Source organism: Fusarium keratoplasticum, chromosome 9, assembly GCF_025433545.1.
Source record: "Fusarium keratoplasticum isolate Fu6.1 chromosome 9, whole genome shotgun sequence".
In the NCBI taxonomy this organism is placed as follows: domain Eukaryota; kingdom Fungi; phylum Ascomycota; class Sordariomycetes; order Hypocreales; family Nectriaceae; genus Fusarium; species Fusarium keratoplasticum.
The window spans coordinates 915,841-932,930 of NC_070537.1; the positions used below are offsets into that span (position 1 = coordinate 915,841).

General features: G+C 53.7%; 3 protein-coding genes across 3 annotated transcripts; 1 reads left to right on the forward strand and 2 right to left on the reverse strand.

Moving 5' to 3' along the window:
- Positions 1–351: 351 nt before the first annotated feature.
- On the reverse strand, positions 352–2,389 carry NCS57_01117900 (Enhancer of polycomb-like protein; the record flags this gene model as incomplete). Its single annotated transcript, XM_053060900.1, has 3 exons — positions 352–1,230; positions 1,312–2,082; positions 2,243–2,389. The coding sequence occupies 3 exons, from the start codon at positions 2,387–2,389 to the stop codon at positions 352–354; spliced, it is 1,797 nt and encodes a 598-aa protein (XP_052909286.1).
- A 1,019-nt stretch (positions 2,390–3,408) lies between these two features.
- NCS57_01118000 (Calcineurin subunit B) lies at positions 3,409–4,368 on the forward strand (the record flags this gene model as incomplete). Its single annotated transcript, XM_053060901.1, has 5 exons — positions 3,409–3,610; positions 3,694–3,746; positions 3,846–3,919; positions 3,974–4,308; positions 4,358–4,368. Exons 1-5 carry the CDS (start codon positions 3,559–3,561, stop codon positions 4,366–4,368), a joined length of 525 nt encoding a protein of 174 aa, XP_052909287.1. The 5' UTR covers positions 3,409–3,558.
- An 8,438-nt stretch (positions 4,369–12,806) lies between these two features.
- NCS57_01118100 (uncharacterized protein) lies at positions 12,807–14,054 on the reverse strand (the record flags this gene model as incomplete). The annotated part of the gene is made up of 3 exons (XM_053060902.1): positions 12,807–12,874; positions 12,933–13,187; positions 13,268–14,054. The coding sequence occupies 3 exons, from the start codon at positions 14,052–14,054 to the stop codon at positions 12,807–12,809; spliced, it is 1,110 nt and encodes a 369-aa protein (XP_052909288.1).
- Positions 14,055–17,090: the final 3,036 nt, after the last annotated feature.

Here is a 17,090-nt window from a genome sequence, read left to right on the forward strand (position 1 = left end):
TCTCGACCAGACCGTCTACATCACGCAATGACACTCACACTCGCAGGCACGACACACGAATATTCTTACGGTCTGATACAGACCGTTCGTCTTTTTTATTTTTCATCGGCTTGGGCCTTCGGTTGAGCTCTTCCTCCCCCGCGTCCAAACATCACCGGCTCCAAACTCCTCGCAATGCCACGGCCCACGATTGAATACTTTACATCATTCCTCCCCCGCCTTTGAACGGCTACCGGCCCTCTTCGAACCGCCACCGTCCACGCTCTCCTCCAAATATTGGGTATAAAACACATAAACACCATTATCATACAATATGCTTCCGGGCCGGTCCCGGTCATCACCTTTCGGCACTCACGATGCCGCCGCCTGAGCTTGAGCTTGAGCTTGTGCCGCTGCCTGTGCCTGCGCCGCTGCCGCCGCTTTAGCTTGCGCTTGCGCTGCCAGGTGCGCTTGTGCTGCCGCCTGCGCATGGGCTTGAGCATGCGCATGGGCTGCCACTGCTGCCGCCGACGGTAGTCCTCGGTTTCCAGCTTGTGCTGCAGCCTGCGCTTGCGCTGCCGCCACTGCTTCTGGCGGCACCGCCGGCCGTGGTCTAAACATATATGGGTTGAGCGGAATCGTCGCTCTGAACTTGAGCGCTCGAGTATCGAACGGATCGACCTCATATACCGGCGGCTCGTCATCATCAGAGTCTGAGTCATACTTCCACCGGTCTGACTGTTCGTCACTCATCTCCCGCGGCGGCGTCACCATGCCTCTTCGGTCGATCCAAAGTCGGTTCAGTCGGCCAATTCGTCGACGGAACGCTGGATGGTTGTTCCGAGGTGGCTCACTCGATCCAGCGCTGAACTGGAAGACGGGCGGCTCACGCTTGTCCAGTTGCATAGCATCAGGTGCGTCCTCATCCACATCCATTTCTGAAGAATTCGACGCGGGAGGCGTCATCAAGTATTGCGTCTTGGCCGGTCGGAACTTGAGCTCCATGCCCTGGTCCTTGACAGGCGAGAGCGGATCTCGAGTGAGATCAATATGGTTCTGGTTCCACTTGCGGTGGTTCTGGACCTTCATTTCTATGTCAAGCCGCAGCTCATTGTCCTTCTCTGCCAGCTTGTCTGCCAGCTGGACGAGATCGGCGTCGAGTGTTCTACCATCCGACCGCACAGGTTGCCGCAGGTGGACTCCAGGCGGTCGTTGCACCACTGGCGCATCCACGGGCTTTCTCTTTTGGGGCTGTTTATCCAAGTCAGTACCGAGCGGGCCAACTTGGTGACATGCGCCAGGAGTATTGCGCGGGCTGTTCAGTTCACATACCTTCTGGTTGACGAGATCTTCGTCCTCTCCTTTGATCCCCAACCGAAGCTTAATCCCCTTAAGCCTTGCCCTCTCCTCAAAGACAGCACGATCCATGGTCAGCAGCTCTCGCTTCAGCATTTCGCGCTCATATGCCATGAGGACCAATTGCCGACCATCTTCAAGCTCACGCCGCAGTTTCTTGAGAGTTTCTGCGATCTTGTTGTCACGAGCTCGCGTCTTTCGAGTCTGGCGAGCCTCTCTCCGTCTGAAACAGACAAAGGGATCCGCATCGTCAGTCTCTTGGTGAGTCTCGAACTTGAGGGTTGGATGCAGGGGCTTGTTGCCAGCTTCCAACCGTCTTGACTTCCAGTACTCATACACCGGCTTTGCGTGGTGCATCAAGACTGGCGAGCCAAGGTGGTTAAGAGCTGGGACCATCATGTCATAGGCGGCAACAGTATTGTCGACTGACGCAAATGGAGTCTGCTCTGCGGCGGTGTCCTCAAACACCTCCATGATGCGTTCAAAGTCATCTTCGGAGAGGAGGCCGGCGGCAGGGGGTTTACTATTGTACTGCTTGAGGAACTCATCATCTTCGGTGGTCATGTCATAGAGACATGTGATGCATTCCTCGACAGTCTGGGAGAAGCGGATATAAGAGGAAGGTTTATGAAAGGGAACAGGATAGAGCTCATCATAGTTGATGTCGCTCTCCTGGGGAGGCGGAACGGGAATTTCTTGGTCATTGCTTGTACCCGCTTCCTTGAGAATGGTTTGCAGATGGTATTCCTATTTAAAAATGAGTAAATCTGAGGCCCGTGGAGGGGTGGTGCTAGGTAGTGGTGGATAGTAGTTGGGTGGTGTATCAAGACGCGTCGGGAAGTGCCAAGATATATCACGTGAATAGACACGTGATATCTGATATCTGGCAAGAGGACAAAGGACTCACATTTTCCTCGGCCTGCTCGACGCCGGTCGCGATTTGGTTCTCGGTTGTGAGGGCTTCGTACTCGGAGGGGTCGATCTGGTCTTCGCGAAGGACGGGGAGCGTCGTCTTGACGCTCAACTTCTTGACGCGGACCTTGCGTGATGACATGTTGGCAGGGGGGCGAAGGGGGGAAAGGGAGAGGAGGAGGTCGGCGGCTAGGCGGCGGAAAATCCGCGAAAAAAAGCGATCAAGACATAAAACGGTGGGTTTCTGATCGAAATCGATCGATTAGAGGATGCAAAGGGCGTTGTTGCAGCCTTTTTTCGATGGCGGCGCGGTCGGGTTCGATGGGGTGACGTTGGAGATGGTTTTGCCGCGCAGAGATTTTTCGCTGGGTTGCAAGGGAAAATGGGCGAGATGAACGTACTGGAAACGTCAGTGTTGATGACGGGCGGCGCTGCTGGAGGGAGGGGAACGAGGTCACTCTCCAGCGGATTTCTGCGGGGGAGGTACTTGGGGCGCTCAGACCACTGCCTCCTTTTTTTTGGGGACCGTCGCTGGGTGCTGAGTCGGGCTGGGGTACTGGAGTACCGTTTGGGCCGCCAGTGCGTGGTGTTCAGTGGGTGCGAGGTGCCTATAGGTGCCTAGCAGCGCCTGCTTTCAGTGGGTGGGCGACGCCGCGTAGTGGGTAGGCTGGCTGGCCAGGCGACCACGTAACAGACGGAAGCAAACGGTAGGTAATTTGCCATGTTTTGACTCTGGTGCATTATTTGCTATGATGTACTGGATGAGTATCACGGTAGTAAATGGAACAGTTTGCATTGAATCATTTACGATAGTTTTCACTCTATGATAAGGTGCAAAGCCAATTTCTCCACGGCATGTCCCAGAAGCTCTTTCCGTCTTGTCGGTCAAATTCCAAAACGGAGGCAACCTTTCAAGGCTGCATCGGGCGAAGCGCTCCTGCCGTAACCAACGGCACGTGCACGTCACGTCACGTCATTTCTTTCAGCTCCGTTTTCTCTGACAAGCTCCCCTCCCGCTCTCCGTTACTGTACAGTAGTGGTCTAGTTACCCCTCCGCTCACTCAGGAGAAGACGACCCCGGTCTAGAATTAAAGAGTGACCGCCAACCGTAAGACAAGACCGCCTTCTTTGCCTCGCCCCAGCCAAATTCAGCCTTATCACGAACGTACAACTTTCCCTCCCTCTTGTCGAACCTGCGGACCCTGCGACTTCGAAACTCTACTCGACTTTCTCTCCGAAGCCGCCGATAAACGTTGGGGGTTTTTTGAATCTATCCCCCTCGACTATACTCCCCTCTACCCCTCCGCCACCATGGGCAATACCACCAGCGCAGTCCTGGACAACCTCGTCCAAGGGTCCAACTGTGAGCTTTGATTTCCTTCCCCTGCGGTCCGTTGTTAGGGGCTGGCTGCAGCTAAGGAACTATAACTGAGAGTGTTGCTCTAGTCGACAGAGACGAGGTCGATCGTTTGCGGAAGCGGTTTATGAAGCTGGACAAGGTGCGCAAGCTGTCTGACCCTTGGGATCAGCTATAGATGCTGGTGGATGAAAGGGTACACGCTGTATATGGGCATAGTGTACTAACTAGAGCTTCCCAGGACAACTCTGGCACGATCGAACGCGATGAATTCCTCAGCCTTCCTCAGATCTCGTCCAACCCTCTGGCAACACGGTCCGTCATGGCCCTCCATACCTTCAATTACAACCACTAACCCCCCATATACAGAATGATCGCCATCTTTGACGAGGACGGCGGCGGCGACGTCGACTTCCAAGAGTTCGTCACAGGCCTCTCGGCCTTCAGCAGCAAGGGCAACAAGGAGCAGAAGCTGCAGTTCGCCTTCAAGGTCTACGACATTGACCGCGACGGCTACATCAGCAACGGCGAGCTCTTCATCGTGCTCAAGATGATGGTCGGCAGCAACCTCAAGGACCAGCAGCTGCAGCAGATCGTCGACAAGACCATCATGGAGGCCGACCTCGACAAGGACGGCAAGATCAGCTTTGAGGAGTTTACCAAGATGGTGGAGAATACCGATGTCAGCATGAGCATGACTGTTGGTGAGTTACTTGAGAAGTGGGTGTTCTCACAAAAACTAACTCGTATCAGATCAGTTCTAAGTGCGACTGGACAAGAGGGAGTTGGTGTGTTGGGGCGTCGACATGGAGAGAAAGAAGGGCAAGACAAGTCAGGGTACATAGCGGGTTCAAACAGCATCACCATCATGAATTCACGCATTCAGTTTCAGTTTCGTGTCATGGCCGTGGCTATAGTTGGTCGTCTGTGTCTATCCTTCATGCTCACGTTGCTTACAGAGATTGGATGTCGAGGTTAGCATGGTTGAGGAGGCCAACCACGATGTTACAATGTGTCTATCTATTATACGGTAAGCGATACCACCATGCCTAACTCCCTGTGACACAGTTCACGAAAAGGCCAGTGGCATGTTTGTATGTTTGGTAACTTTCACGACTCTCCAGCGAGGCCTAGGTCGTCCGCAGTCAGGCTTTCAGTCTCAATGACGGAATGCCAACAACATCATGCACAACCTTGTAGACATTACATGATCCAGAGTACATCCTGTCCCACCCTATAACAAGTATGTTTTGGCATTGATGCAGTGACTTGCCCTCTGGGAGGAGTCGGGGCATAGAAGCAAAGGAGGCAGCTTCCGCCACAACACTGGCATCAGGCGTAACACTACAGATACAAGTAGAGTACATAGATCTAGGTTGTAAAGTATCTCTTTCATTCATGCAGCGTCATACTGTCATACAACATCCCATTAACGCTGCCATGTCTCGATGACTGTGCTCTCTACCACTATCCCAACTCCCTCTTCGACTCTGTATACAGAGAGGGGCTGGACTTGTCGACTACAATATCTTGTCTCGCAGTTCCCCGAATGTTCTTATCACTCGCCAAAGCAGCTACATTGAATGCTACTCCTTATAGAACTCCAAAATCATGCTTGTCCAAGTAGTGAAGCGTCACCCTCTGTCAGATATGGCATCATCTGTCCTCAATATACAGATTCTCACCCCAACATCAACCTTGGCATCATCATCAAACGAGTTCAAGAGGATGGCAAGACCAAAAGCACACGTATGTTATAACACCAACGCCAACAGACAAGCTCTAGGATCCAGTACTTAGCTTGGTTGATATCAACCACCTCCCTCCGGCCACCCGATCCCGCCACGACACCCTATCAAGCACGATAACCTCATCGATAGAAAATCTCCTGACCATCTCGAAATGGTATGAGACCACGATGATAGCGTTGCTCTCAGAATGGCTGTGGATAATATTCTGTATTGCCCTGTCTGCCTTATCGGAGTTACTGTTCACTTCGTCAAACCGAGGTAAACCGCAACGAGGTAGGCAATGATAACGCAATACCCACCAGCATGTATCTTTAAAGAATCTTTTTCGATAAGACTGTATTTCTCAATGCAATGACTAACTCAATGCTCAACATCTTTCTCCGACTTCCATCATCAAGTCCCAGATCTGAAGAGCTGACACGGCCATCGCCTCAACCTTGGAAAGACCATACATACCAGCATTGCCAACACAACCACAGGCATAAACTCAGCAACGCAATCTTAGACTTGTCATCACCCTGTTGGCCAACGTCGATGCCAAAAGATATGCACATTCAGCTCCCATCAACACCATGATCGGAATGATGATGCTAAAGATCAACACTCCAAAGATACCCCTCTCCATCCACCCCGGAGACAAACTAGAACAGTCTCAAACCTCTCCAGCTGAACCTTGACCCTGTAATCGCCCTCCTGACAAGACATTACCGCCAGCTCGGCAGATCCTCGTCCTTGTTCTCGCAAAGGGGGTGATGAGACTTACATCCACAGACGCCCTTGAGGCAATGCACCCCCCAGTCACGGCCGTGGCTGAGACACTAGGATCATGGCGTCGCCTCCGGTGCTACGTACTCGGGCTCTTTTTTTGGCCAGGGAGACGCGGCTTGAGCTGAGCCGCCCTGTCGGGTACACGCGTTATGCGGCGATACAATGGATACAGACAAGGGCAGTCGAAAGCGCAACTTGGAGACATGCCGTTGGTCGCCTCGCAGAAAAGCAAGGCTGTAGGCCAAGCAATCCATGACAAGGCGAACCGTGGCGAAGAAGTCCCGATGTGACAGCGATGAAAAGCAAAGAAAACGTCACCCAGTCTTGTTCGACCTTGTTTGGTGATTTGGAATTGCAAAACTCTTGGTGTATCTTCTCATCACACGCCTGTTGACTTCAAGGTTCGAGACCCATGGTGTTTAAGACCAGGGCGCGCGGATCGGCCTTTTCGTCCGCTCCAATCGGGCCAGTCCGTCCGTGGGTGGCCCCGATCCGAGTCGGCGCCAGGTCCCGCCCAGAAGGCGGAGCGGCGGCCCCCACGGAATCAAATCGCCGACAGCTCGGGGGGGTCATCGAGGTCTCGGTTTCCCGATGCTTTTCGGCCTTTCAGCAAGCGACTTCGTTTACCGACACTTTGGGAATGTCGCTCGTTATCCCTTGCCCGGTGCATGATTCATCAGAGACATTTCACCCTGGCAATGGGAGCTAAAATTCTTGAGATGTCTCATGGCGCGAATATCCTCCGGAGAGACTGGATCGCCGAGGACCAGGGTCACCGAAGGATCGGTACCGGACGTCATCGGATGCATGGGGCGTCGACAGCCATGTCTGAATAGCCTCGATTTTCCCAGGTAGCACGGAAAATATCTCGGGGCGTGGGCATGAAGCCATGGTGGCTAATTCGACAGGTCGCACAAGGCGGCACGGCACAGCAGGACAGGGCAAGGCGCAAAGAACGCCAGCTTCACTTTCCAGGGGCTGAGATGCTGAGGCTGAGAAGGCAAAGGCTGAGATTGCACGAGCATCGGAGATTGATAGCTTCACATGTCGATCAAATGTAACCCAATTTCTGTAGGGTCGTCGAGTTGATCTCATATGTATCGAAGCGGTTTAGGCTGAGGTCGGTAAATTTTATTTTATTTTCTTGTCTCTTCTCCCTTTTCGGCGCTGCGGTGAACCGAACCGGAGGGGTGTACAGTAGATGGTATATGTAGCAAAATGACCTGTCACTTTTGGACCCTCCGTCTTGTCGATTTCGTGTGCCCCGGCAGACTGGGACGGCGAACAGACATTTTGGGCTGGGGCAGGGGTGTTTCAAAACCGATAGACGAATTGCGGGAGAACAACTGCCGGGATTTAGTCGAGTCGACTATCCGCGATTCAATTTGACGGCGGTGTGTCAAAGGCGAGACGGCGTGTAGGTATCTAGCTCATTGCATCCATCTGGATCTGATCTGATATCAATGGCTTGCAATTCAAGCTAGGTACCCGTCACGCTAGGCACAGGCGCCGCCCTCAGGATTTGAGACAATGTCTTGAGGCTTTCCTGTGTGCGTCAGCATCTCATCTTGAACAAGGCGGCGGAAGAAAAGGGATCGAGTCCAAGACACAAAATCTGCGTTCAAAAACTGCCGTGCCAATTGGTTACCGGCATCCGCTCAGCTGGAACACTGAAAGCAAAGCCGGACCCCGCGCGCTACTGCGCCTGAGCGCGCCAAACCTGTACGGCGCTACCGATATTCGATAGTGGCCATGGTTTTTCTTCTTTTTTCCAATGTCCGTCGATGGTGCCAGGCGCTTTTGGCGAAGCGAGATGGACAATGACACGGGGAGACAAAGAGCAAACCTCGAGCTGAATGCCCAGCATTTCCGTCGTCCCGGACGAGGTGGAGTTGAAGATTGAACCGGCATGGCGCGCAGGTCGGTTAAGCTGAAGATGGACGGGTGCAAGATTTCCGAGCCAGCTAACGCAGAGATGAGTCGAAACAACAAGACAGGGAGCAAGGGATGCCATCCATCTCAGACCATCAAGCGCCCAATATTCGCCAAGGAAGGAAGCGGATTGAGGCGCCAGCCAAGTCTCGCTACTCGAGAAACAGGCTGCATCGCATCACAGGCGGCGAAGTTGATGCCCGATGCAATGGACGGATGGATGATGCTCATCATGGTGATGTTACCCGCCAGGCCCAGCTGCAGGATCGAGGGCGTCACCGCCCCCAATCTCTGAAAAAGCAAGCTCTTGGCTGCACTGCACGATCTGGTGATGATGGCGCAGTTGCCGATGAAGCGGTTGGGCGTCGATGCCGTCCTTGTTGGGCTTCTGCGATGGGGGGCTGCTGGCGCCTGAAGCTGCTGCTGCGCCGGGTGAACAAATCCTTTTGGGAGCCCTATCATTGTCGTCATTGTCTCTCCCACGCGGCGCAGGGGAGAAAAAAAAGCATCAGCTGCCATTCGACAATTCGTAGTCGCCCATCAGCCGCACTTGCGCAGCGTCGCATCCACGAGGGGCAACGTGATCAGCGCTGCTAGTTGAAGCTCAACACCCCCCCTCCTCCCCCCATCTTTCGTCCAGAACCTGTGACCGTGGCGATGAAAGCCCACGAGTTGGGCTGATATTGGGCACAACGACATGAAGGCCATTTTCGTCCTTTTCCCCCTCTTCTTGTAGTTGAGGGGGGGTTGGGTTGGGTTGTAGGATCTGGGGCCAAGAAGAAGGCGGGGGGCAGATTGGGATGAACTGAGGTGCAGCCTGAGGGCGACAAAAAGAATCGAACAGACCGATAGAGAGGTTGATGGACGCAGATGCAAAGTCGGCCGCGTCGTCTCCACGTTGGACGACGGTGAAGAATCAAATTCATTCGGGTTCTCGGTGAGAGGATTGGAGATTGAGAAGTTAGCGAAGAAGAGAGTTCGTGAGGATGAAAGGGAACCCCCCGCCTATAATACAGCAGAATATAGAAGGGGTCCTCTAGGTGGCTCCTACCTCGACTGCCGCCTTGGAAATCGAACGGTTCATGTTGTTGCTACTAGAACGGACCCAATACTACTACAGCACTTAGAGTAGTCTTTTCCATGAATCAACTAAAAAAGAACCCGACCGTTAGAGAAGTTATAGCCCTAAAGTCTAAAGTTCCCGTCTGCCCGAGTATGAAATCGCCTGATTCTGACTTTGGATACAGTTCGTGTCCTGGTGAGAGTGACATTCATTAGACAGTAAACTCGGGATTGAAATCGACGCAGCAACCAAGGAAAACCAGAGGACGAGTCGGATCCTCTCTCGTGCAGCAGAAACGCAACTGCCGAGGTTTCCACCTCTGTTACCTCTTGTCCGAAGTTGGAAGGATGGAAGCCAAGGGAAGGGCCAGTATCATTACTCACAGCTTGCTTGCATCCATCCAATGCAATGTGAAAGTGAGGTGCAGACCCAACCCCCTTTTACAAACACGAGTCAAATCAATCAGCACAAATTGCCCATCCCCAATCATCCATCTCTGGCATGCCCAAATCGAAACCCCGACTTGATTAAGTGCCCACCCTCTTCGTCTCCCTAGCCCCTGCGCGACACCTGCATGTCTAGAGGTAAAGGTTGCAATCTTTTTGGGCGTCGAAACTAAACTAACTGGTTTCAGTGCTTACAGCGTCTTGGACTCGATGGCATTTTCCGATGGAAGCGACAATGGCGCATCCGCCATGGGGGGAGAAGAATGCCTAATTGCTGTAATGTACTGTAGGGAGTCTGGCCGAGTGCAACTCTGAGAAGCACGTACTAACCTCAAGATAGAATAGAATACGCCAAATGTTTCTTTTTCCCCCCCATTATCCCTTTTTTTTTCCCCTTCTCCTCCTCTCCTCTCCACTCACACGCCCTGACACAGAGCTCAACGCCCTCGCAAGCCACCCTGACCAGTCAAAAAACGGCCTCGCCTTTCCCCATTGGCTCAGCCTTTTTTTGGCCGGGTAGGGCAGAGACTTGCTTTCAGGTACCTGCATGAGAAAGGCTTGGGGAGCCCGCCTGCGGGAAGCTAACCGACTCGCCCGTACCTGTACTTTGGCCATGTACCTTTAGCACTTTCCAATGTGCATCACCCAGCTGAAGAGCATGGGGAAGGGGGATCATCCATCCATCCCCTCCCTCCATTTCAGCTGAGCTGAGCTGAGCTGACCTCCCCCCATGCCATGTACAGAAAAAAAAACGTGACCTTATTAGAACCTCTTGTTTCAGATGCATGAATAAAATTGGGTGGTTGTGAATGGTGATTGCTATTCTCGTCTCCTCACGTGCATGTAAGAGATATGCTGCCCACTGACTCTCCTCTTCTCCAACCTCCCTCTTTCTTCACAGACCAGGCCGCATTATGTGGCCGCTTTAATATGGGCCGGGATAACTCGGGGAGACAAAGATAGAAAGGAGGAGAAACCCAGGCGTTGGCCATAGAAACTCTGAGACTGACTGTGCCGCTCAGCAGCATGAGAAGCCCGGCATTCGCGTCCCTCTCTCTCTCACCGGTCTATCTGCTGCCATTCTCCAACCTCTCTCCTGCAGCTATCAACAGAGCTCCATAGCTGTTTCCGATACACGAACTCTACCTCCACAGTCCGCCCATCTGCGCAACCAACAGCCACTCCCGCAGCTGAAGAAACAACCCCTGGCACCTAAAAGTGAGATCCAGACAGAAGAACCCTCGATCCTTCTTCATAAATCAAGTCACATTTAGACAGAATCACATAAAAAAAACGTGTCATGAGCCCATGGATCAGAGCTCAAGGCTCATACCTTCTCCAACCTCCACCACCTTCGGCGAATTGCCCAAGAAGGCCAAAACCAGAAAGAAACCCACGATGCTAACCTTTCGATAACCCACCAAAGCCCAGCTTCATCGCATGCAGTAGCGGTCAAAAACAACTTTCAGCCATCTCCTTTTACTCATTCTCGATATCTTCTCCATTGACATACATTTCTCCAATTTTTCTCTCATCGCGGCCTCGGCTCTCCTTCGCAAGCATTCCCCTTCATGTTACGTTGGCCGACGACGGAAACACACTTCCCCCTTGTTCCCTGCTAGGCCGCCGCGCCCCCTCTTTTTGGGATGGACCTCTTTTTTTTTTTCCTTTTTTTTTTCTTGTGCTGTTTTTATGTATTGCCCTTACTAAGAGGGCCAGGTTCCAGGTTCCTACCCGCTGCAGTGTCAACGATTTGCTGTCCTTTCCCATCATGGCGCGTCTGCGGGGACGAAGCCGGGCGTTTGTGTCGTCCCTCTTCAATCCAGAGTTGGGCATGAACTAACACACCATCGTTGCATCCCTCCTCTTGTGGTTGGGTGGGAACTTGTTCGAAACTACCATAGGCCCAGCCAACTCTCTCACAACTAGATGCATGCTACTATGTCATTATCATGTCAAGTAGGTCAGTCAGTCAGTCACAACTGCAGTCAACCGAGATCAGGTTGAGGGTGATAATGATACATGTCTATTACTCCGGACCTTCCATCTCGTCAGGTATACATGTGTGTCCGTGTGCCATCCAATGTATGTATGTGCCATGCCATGGCCAGGCCAAATAAACGCCTCGTCTCGTCCCAGTGTTTCGTTCCCACCCGGCCAGCCAACCCGTGAGGGCTTCCATTCCCGCCCCCCTTCGCCCAACCTCCCAAAGTCCCATCCGCCCTAGCCCTTCTAAGTATAAGCAAGGCTCCCAACGGGCTAATAATACATAGAGTACATACGTACAAGCAAGTAACCAAGTCTATGTCGAGAGTCGTCTGGAAAGCAAAACCCACTCACTCCCTCCCTGCCTGCCTGACCGCGACCTGTCCTGTCCTGTCTTGTTGCCTGACCGACTGACCTCGCCAACCCAGTCAGAACAAGGCAATGCAACTCAGTCTGAACGCCTTTGCCTTCAAGTCATTAACCGCGCGCCCTTTCCCACATCTGCCCTGCCTGTTCATGTCCGTTCCTTTTTTTTTTTATCCCCTCCCCTTACCCCCCTCCGATCCTCTCCGCTCCATAGCCGACATTGTGTGTGTCCCGTATCCGTAGCGTAGCGTAGCATATTGTATAGTCCTTTCTCCGATTAAACCCCCCGCCATGCAGTCATGAATAATCGCTGTTCTGCGCCCAAGTCTACCCCTGGTAACGGACGCCAAAGGAGAGAAAGGGTGAAAAGCATCCAAGGAAAATCGTGAACCTGCCCAATGGGCTTACCGTACATCCAATGACATCAACCCGGTTCCGTTTCCATTGCAATCATATGAAACGGAGCCCCAGGACGTAAAAATAAAAATAAAAACCGTTGTAAGAGGGACAAAAAAATTCAAAGGGAAAAAGCAAATCCAACCGAGAAAAAAAAAGTCAAAAGAAAAGCAACAATACCGAAGGAGGAGGGCGGGTCCCCTTCTCAAACTTCATCCCTTCACCTCGCCATCCGGTCCAGCCGCCAAAGCGCAAGCAAGTGGGTGGGATGGATGCGTAGTTGCGCGTCCAAAGTGTCAGTGACCAAAGGGGAAAACAGGCGTCAATGTCGAGGCGGTTGGTCCGAAGTGCCGTGGCGCAATACAGCCGCCAACCCCCGCGCCCTGATTGCAAGGGTCACATCTCTTTGTCGTATCGAGTGACAAAACACTGCCCAGGTCATGTCAAGAGGGTGCCGCAAGTCACAGTCTGTGCTAGACGGACGGCTTAAGTCTTTATCGAGCTCCGCCGCTTCCGCTGGCTTCTTCTGAGGCTTCGTAGAGGTCCAGACAGTCTTCGAGAACTATGCGCTTCTATTAGCCATCGAGGTCGGGCCTTGGTCAGGAGAGTCTTGGGCATACCGGCAGTTATCTGTTCCTCCCATACCCCGTATTGGTAGTCGACGAGTCCGTGGCGCTCGATCCCGTCGCATAAACGTATTAATTCGTTACCCATCTTCTTAATCATGGCCTTTGACATGAGGCTCTGCGATCTCGATGGCTGGGATGAAGTCATCAACTCCATCTGGCGCTGGCCTAGGCCTAGCCAGGCGTGGTTAAAATCGTCCCATAACTTGATTCGATCGGCGTGGAGGTTTGTATCGTCTAAATTGAGGCCTGCAGTCTTGGTCAGCCATGTCGTTCTGCCCTGATGCTTTGCTCCCACCCATGCTCTTGGGGTTTGCGACAACACATACCAAGGTCTGCCACCTGAGACAACAGCCAGCTGGTGACGCTCAGTAATGTCTCGGATGCGCTTTCTAGGGATCCATTCATGATCTCTTGGAATATGGTGCCCAATTGTCTCTGGTAGTTGACCCATTTCTCCTCTAGTGCGCCATCTGGGTACTCGTGATCTTCTGCCATGGAAACATCGGTGCTCGCGGTCGCCTGGGGAATTGCGCCCACGCTCGACATGTTGCTCGCATAATTCATGGCATTGCTCTGCTGGTACACGTTTGCAGATCCGCTTGAGCCCTGCGCCGACTGTTGCAGGCCCGGACCGCCTGTGCTTCCCGTCTCGGATCCGAAGTATGTCGAGGCGACATCCGGCGTCATCATCTGCATAGCTGCAGGTTGCCGTGACCCAAATTGCTGCGCATCGTAGACGGGGTTTTGCGCCCCAGGCTGGGCGACGTTATACATCATGGTCGCGGCTGTGTTGTAGCCGCCAAAGCTCTGAGGCTGCTGGCGCGAGTCCTGGCCGTACTCGGACCCGTAAGCCATGGCCGTCCCAGGCATGTTTGCCGTCGAGAAGGATGCGCTGGGTTCGGGATAGTAGCTGCTGTAGTTGCCCGAGCCCCCCATCCCTCGCACTGCTGCTGAAGGAGACGAGGAAGCGAGGGACGCAGGCCGGTACCTGTCGCTGGAGGCTCCGGCGATAGAACGGCGCGGCTGGGAGGGATCGTTGAGCGAGTATCTCTGGTTGGGGGTTGAATGAACCGGCGGTTCATTCTGCCTCCTTAGCCGATTCGGGTCGTCCATCCCCCGAAGACCTTGATTCCCACACGACCCTACCGTCGATCCCAACCGATGGGTGACCGGTAGTGCTGCTGAGTGTACGGCGGCCAGTTTCAAATACACCCGAGAGATCGCACAAGCCTTAGAGCTTTGTCGTCAAGAGAGGGAGAACGGAGCAGGTGATGTTCTCTTGCCTAGGTAGGTAGGTACAGGTAGATCTGCGCGCGCAAGATGGTAGAGAGCCACAGATAATCCGGTACAGTAGTAGGATGATGCTGGAGGGGTCACCGCGGGGTCGTTAGGATAAAGTCCACTCGGTTGGAGTAGTCGCGATGATCGATGGTCGGGGGGGTGGTGAGGCAGGGAATCGATGGCTAGGCGAGGTAGTAGTCGAAGTGAGAGAGCGCAAACGAGTTTACAAACAGGGTGCCGCTGGCCTATTATTCGCAACCAAGCCCAACTGATTCACTGGTCAGGCAGGGAAGCTGGCTCAGCCGGGGACCTGGGTGTAGCAAGGTAGTTATCAAGTCGAATCCCAATGACAAGGTAGCCGAGCTAGAGACTAGTGCCATTTATGCCCGGTAGACACTTGAGGTCCAGAAGGATGACGAAGAGCGAGGCGTTGGGCCCGCTGAGTAGCTTGGTCTGGGGCTCTGGGGGCCCAGGGCTGATTGGGATGAGTTGTCAAAACCGTTGTCTTGCGCTCTACTGGGAGTATCCTGGCCAAAGCCCCATGCAGGAGCCCTCGGCATGACAAGCTCGAGCCCACCTCGATCTGCTGGGGCCAGGACACCGCACCAGGGTCTCGACGGGGGACCAGAGCGTTCAGAAAAGCCTTCACTAAGCCAGTACAGGCGTCCGAGGCCGCCGAGTCGGGGTAGCGACGGCCTTCTAGTCCCGCCGGCGAAGATTTAAGTGAGGGCAGCTAGTAACGATGAGGGTTGCTGGAAGGTCGGAGGGCCGGCTGTGGGGCCACGGGAATAGAAACAGATCGCAGAGATGACGAAATTCTGAAATGGAAGAGGATAGCCATGGCATCTATATAGCGTATTTGCTCTCAGAGGCATCGCAGTCTCTGCTGCACTGCAACATGCTCGGGTCCACTGTTTGGCGGCGCGACAGGGGCAAAAGAATGACTGATGGAGTGTGATTCGAAGGGGGTCGCGAGAAGAGAAGGAGGGGTGTGGGCGTGTGTCTGTCAAAGACAGGGTAAGGTGAGGCGGTTGGTTTTAGTCTGTCACCCAGAGACGCAGTGTAGATGGCGTCAAGACTGGTGCAGTGGATGATGATGGGGAATGTCTCCAAGAGGCATGATAGATCGTAGACATGTGTAACCCAAGCCATGTTGACAGTGTGGGTGGCATGGCATCGACGTCCTCTGCATCCTCTGTCATGGAGGGACGGAGGATCGAAGCGGCATAGGTGAGGCAACGCGGTAGACAGGACTTGGCTGGCTCACAGGACAGGATCCCGATGAGGCACCGATAAAGACCGGCAACGGCTGCCCCGAGAACAACAGTCAAGTAAGCCAGCGAATACGGAGTAGAGGGCTCAAGACAACGGCTTTGGAGATTGAGAGAGGATCGGCGTTGAGTCCTCACAACCCGCCCCCCTGGCCCGGCACATTGGTAAGAGGCGCGAAGAAAGATTGAAGGAGGGCATGGGCAGCTCGTCGACGTGGCTTGTCTGGGTGTGCGCCTAAACTCGGGGTGGACACAACAGAAACTGGGGCCTCTCCTCGGCTTCAGTGACTACCGACCACGCTCTGCGCCTCCAACGGACAATCCGGGAGTGTGTGCGCATCCAGGCTGCTGAGGCGGGCGCTGGCGCTGAACAGCGGCTCCAACATCTGTCTGGCTCTCAAGGGCTCGGAGTCTTTTGAGCTCCAAGCTCTGGTCAAAACTTCTTGGCCAGCGAGTTCCATTCCTGTCTTGCCGGTGAGTGGCAGCTGAAAATTGCGGCAACCGAGAAGCAACGCAGTCGACACACAACCAAGACTCGACGCGGGTCTGATACTGTTGTTGTTGTTGTTGTTGCTGCTGTTGCTTCTGCGTTTCCGCGTCTACTGCATGCGCTGATGGTGACCGGTATTTGGTCGCTGTAACCGCCTGCAGCTTGCGTCGTCTGGGGCTTGTCCGCGGAGGCCTGGGGCCCTTGGAGGGGAGTCGATTGTGGTGCAAGGCGGTGGTGGTGTATTACTATTCGGGTGCATAGTAGCGTGTGAGAGAGGAATGAACGGGGCTTGAATGGGGGTGCTTAGGCCTGCCCTGGAGTGGAGGATTGCAAAGTCTAACCACAGAGAGTCGAGTGGGTTATTGCCAACTTGAGACAAGGCCCGCCATCCTGAATTATTACTGGCACGTTTCCGCCCAAGCACACACCACAGGATGGGCTAAGTCAGGTCAGGACGCACGCACCTTGGGCCCTGGAGGTCCTGTCTTCTGGAAGCTGGTTCCGCATCGTATGTATGCGCAGTGAAGTCGTAGCATCGTAGCATCCCGCTGTTGAACGAAAGGCCGAAACAATTGCGGGAGCCAAGTAGGGCGGCAGGGCGCAAGGGTGTACGGGTAGGTAGGGAGCGTGTGCCGTTAACACACACAGCATGCCGACGATCCAATGCGCCGTCCATGGTCGGCTGAGAAGAAGAAAAGTCCAGACACCATCGGCCGAAGGATGAACGAGTGCCGTAGTCAAACGCGGTTAAGCGGTTTTGGGCCAGGTCGGTTGTCAAGAGTCAAGCCCTGATCCCCAAGACTTGGGGATGTCGGTTCCGCAGCCAATCGATGCTGGGGTATCGATCGTTGTCTTGGAAGGGGTCAGAACTGATCGCAGGATCAACTTCGAGGATAAAAAGCAAGACAACAGTGCTGGATCTAAGACAGCAACATCAATTGGTGCAGATGTCTCCTCCTCTTCCCGCCCTCCCGTCCGAATAAACAAAACCTCCTCTTGGCTCTGGCTTTTCCTGCCTGGTTCGGTGCGGCCCAGGGTCCAGAACGAGGAAGAATTTGATAGCATTAGGAAAAGCAATGCTGGAACATTGGGCTACGGCCAAGGAAA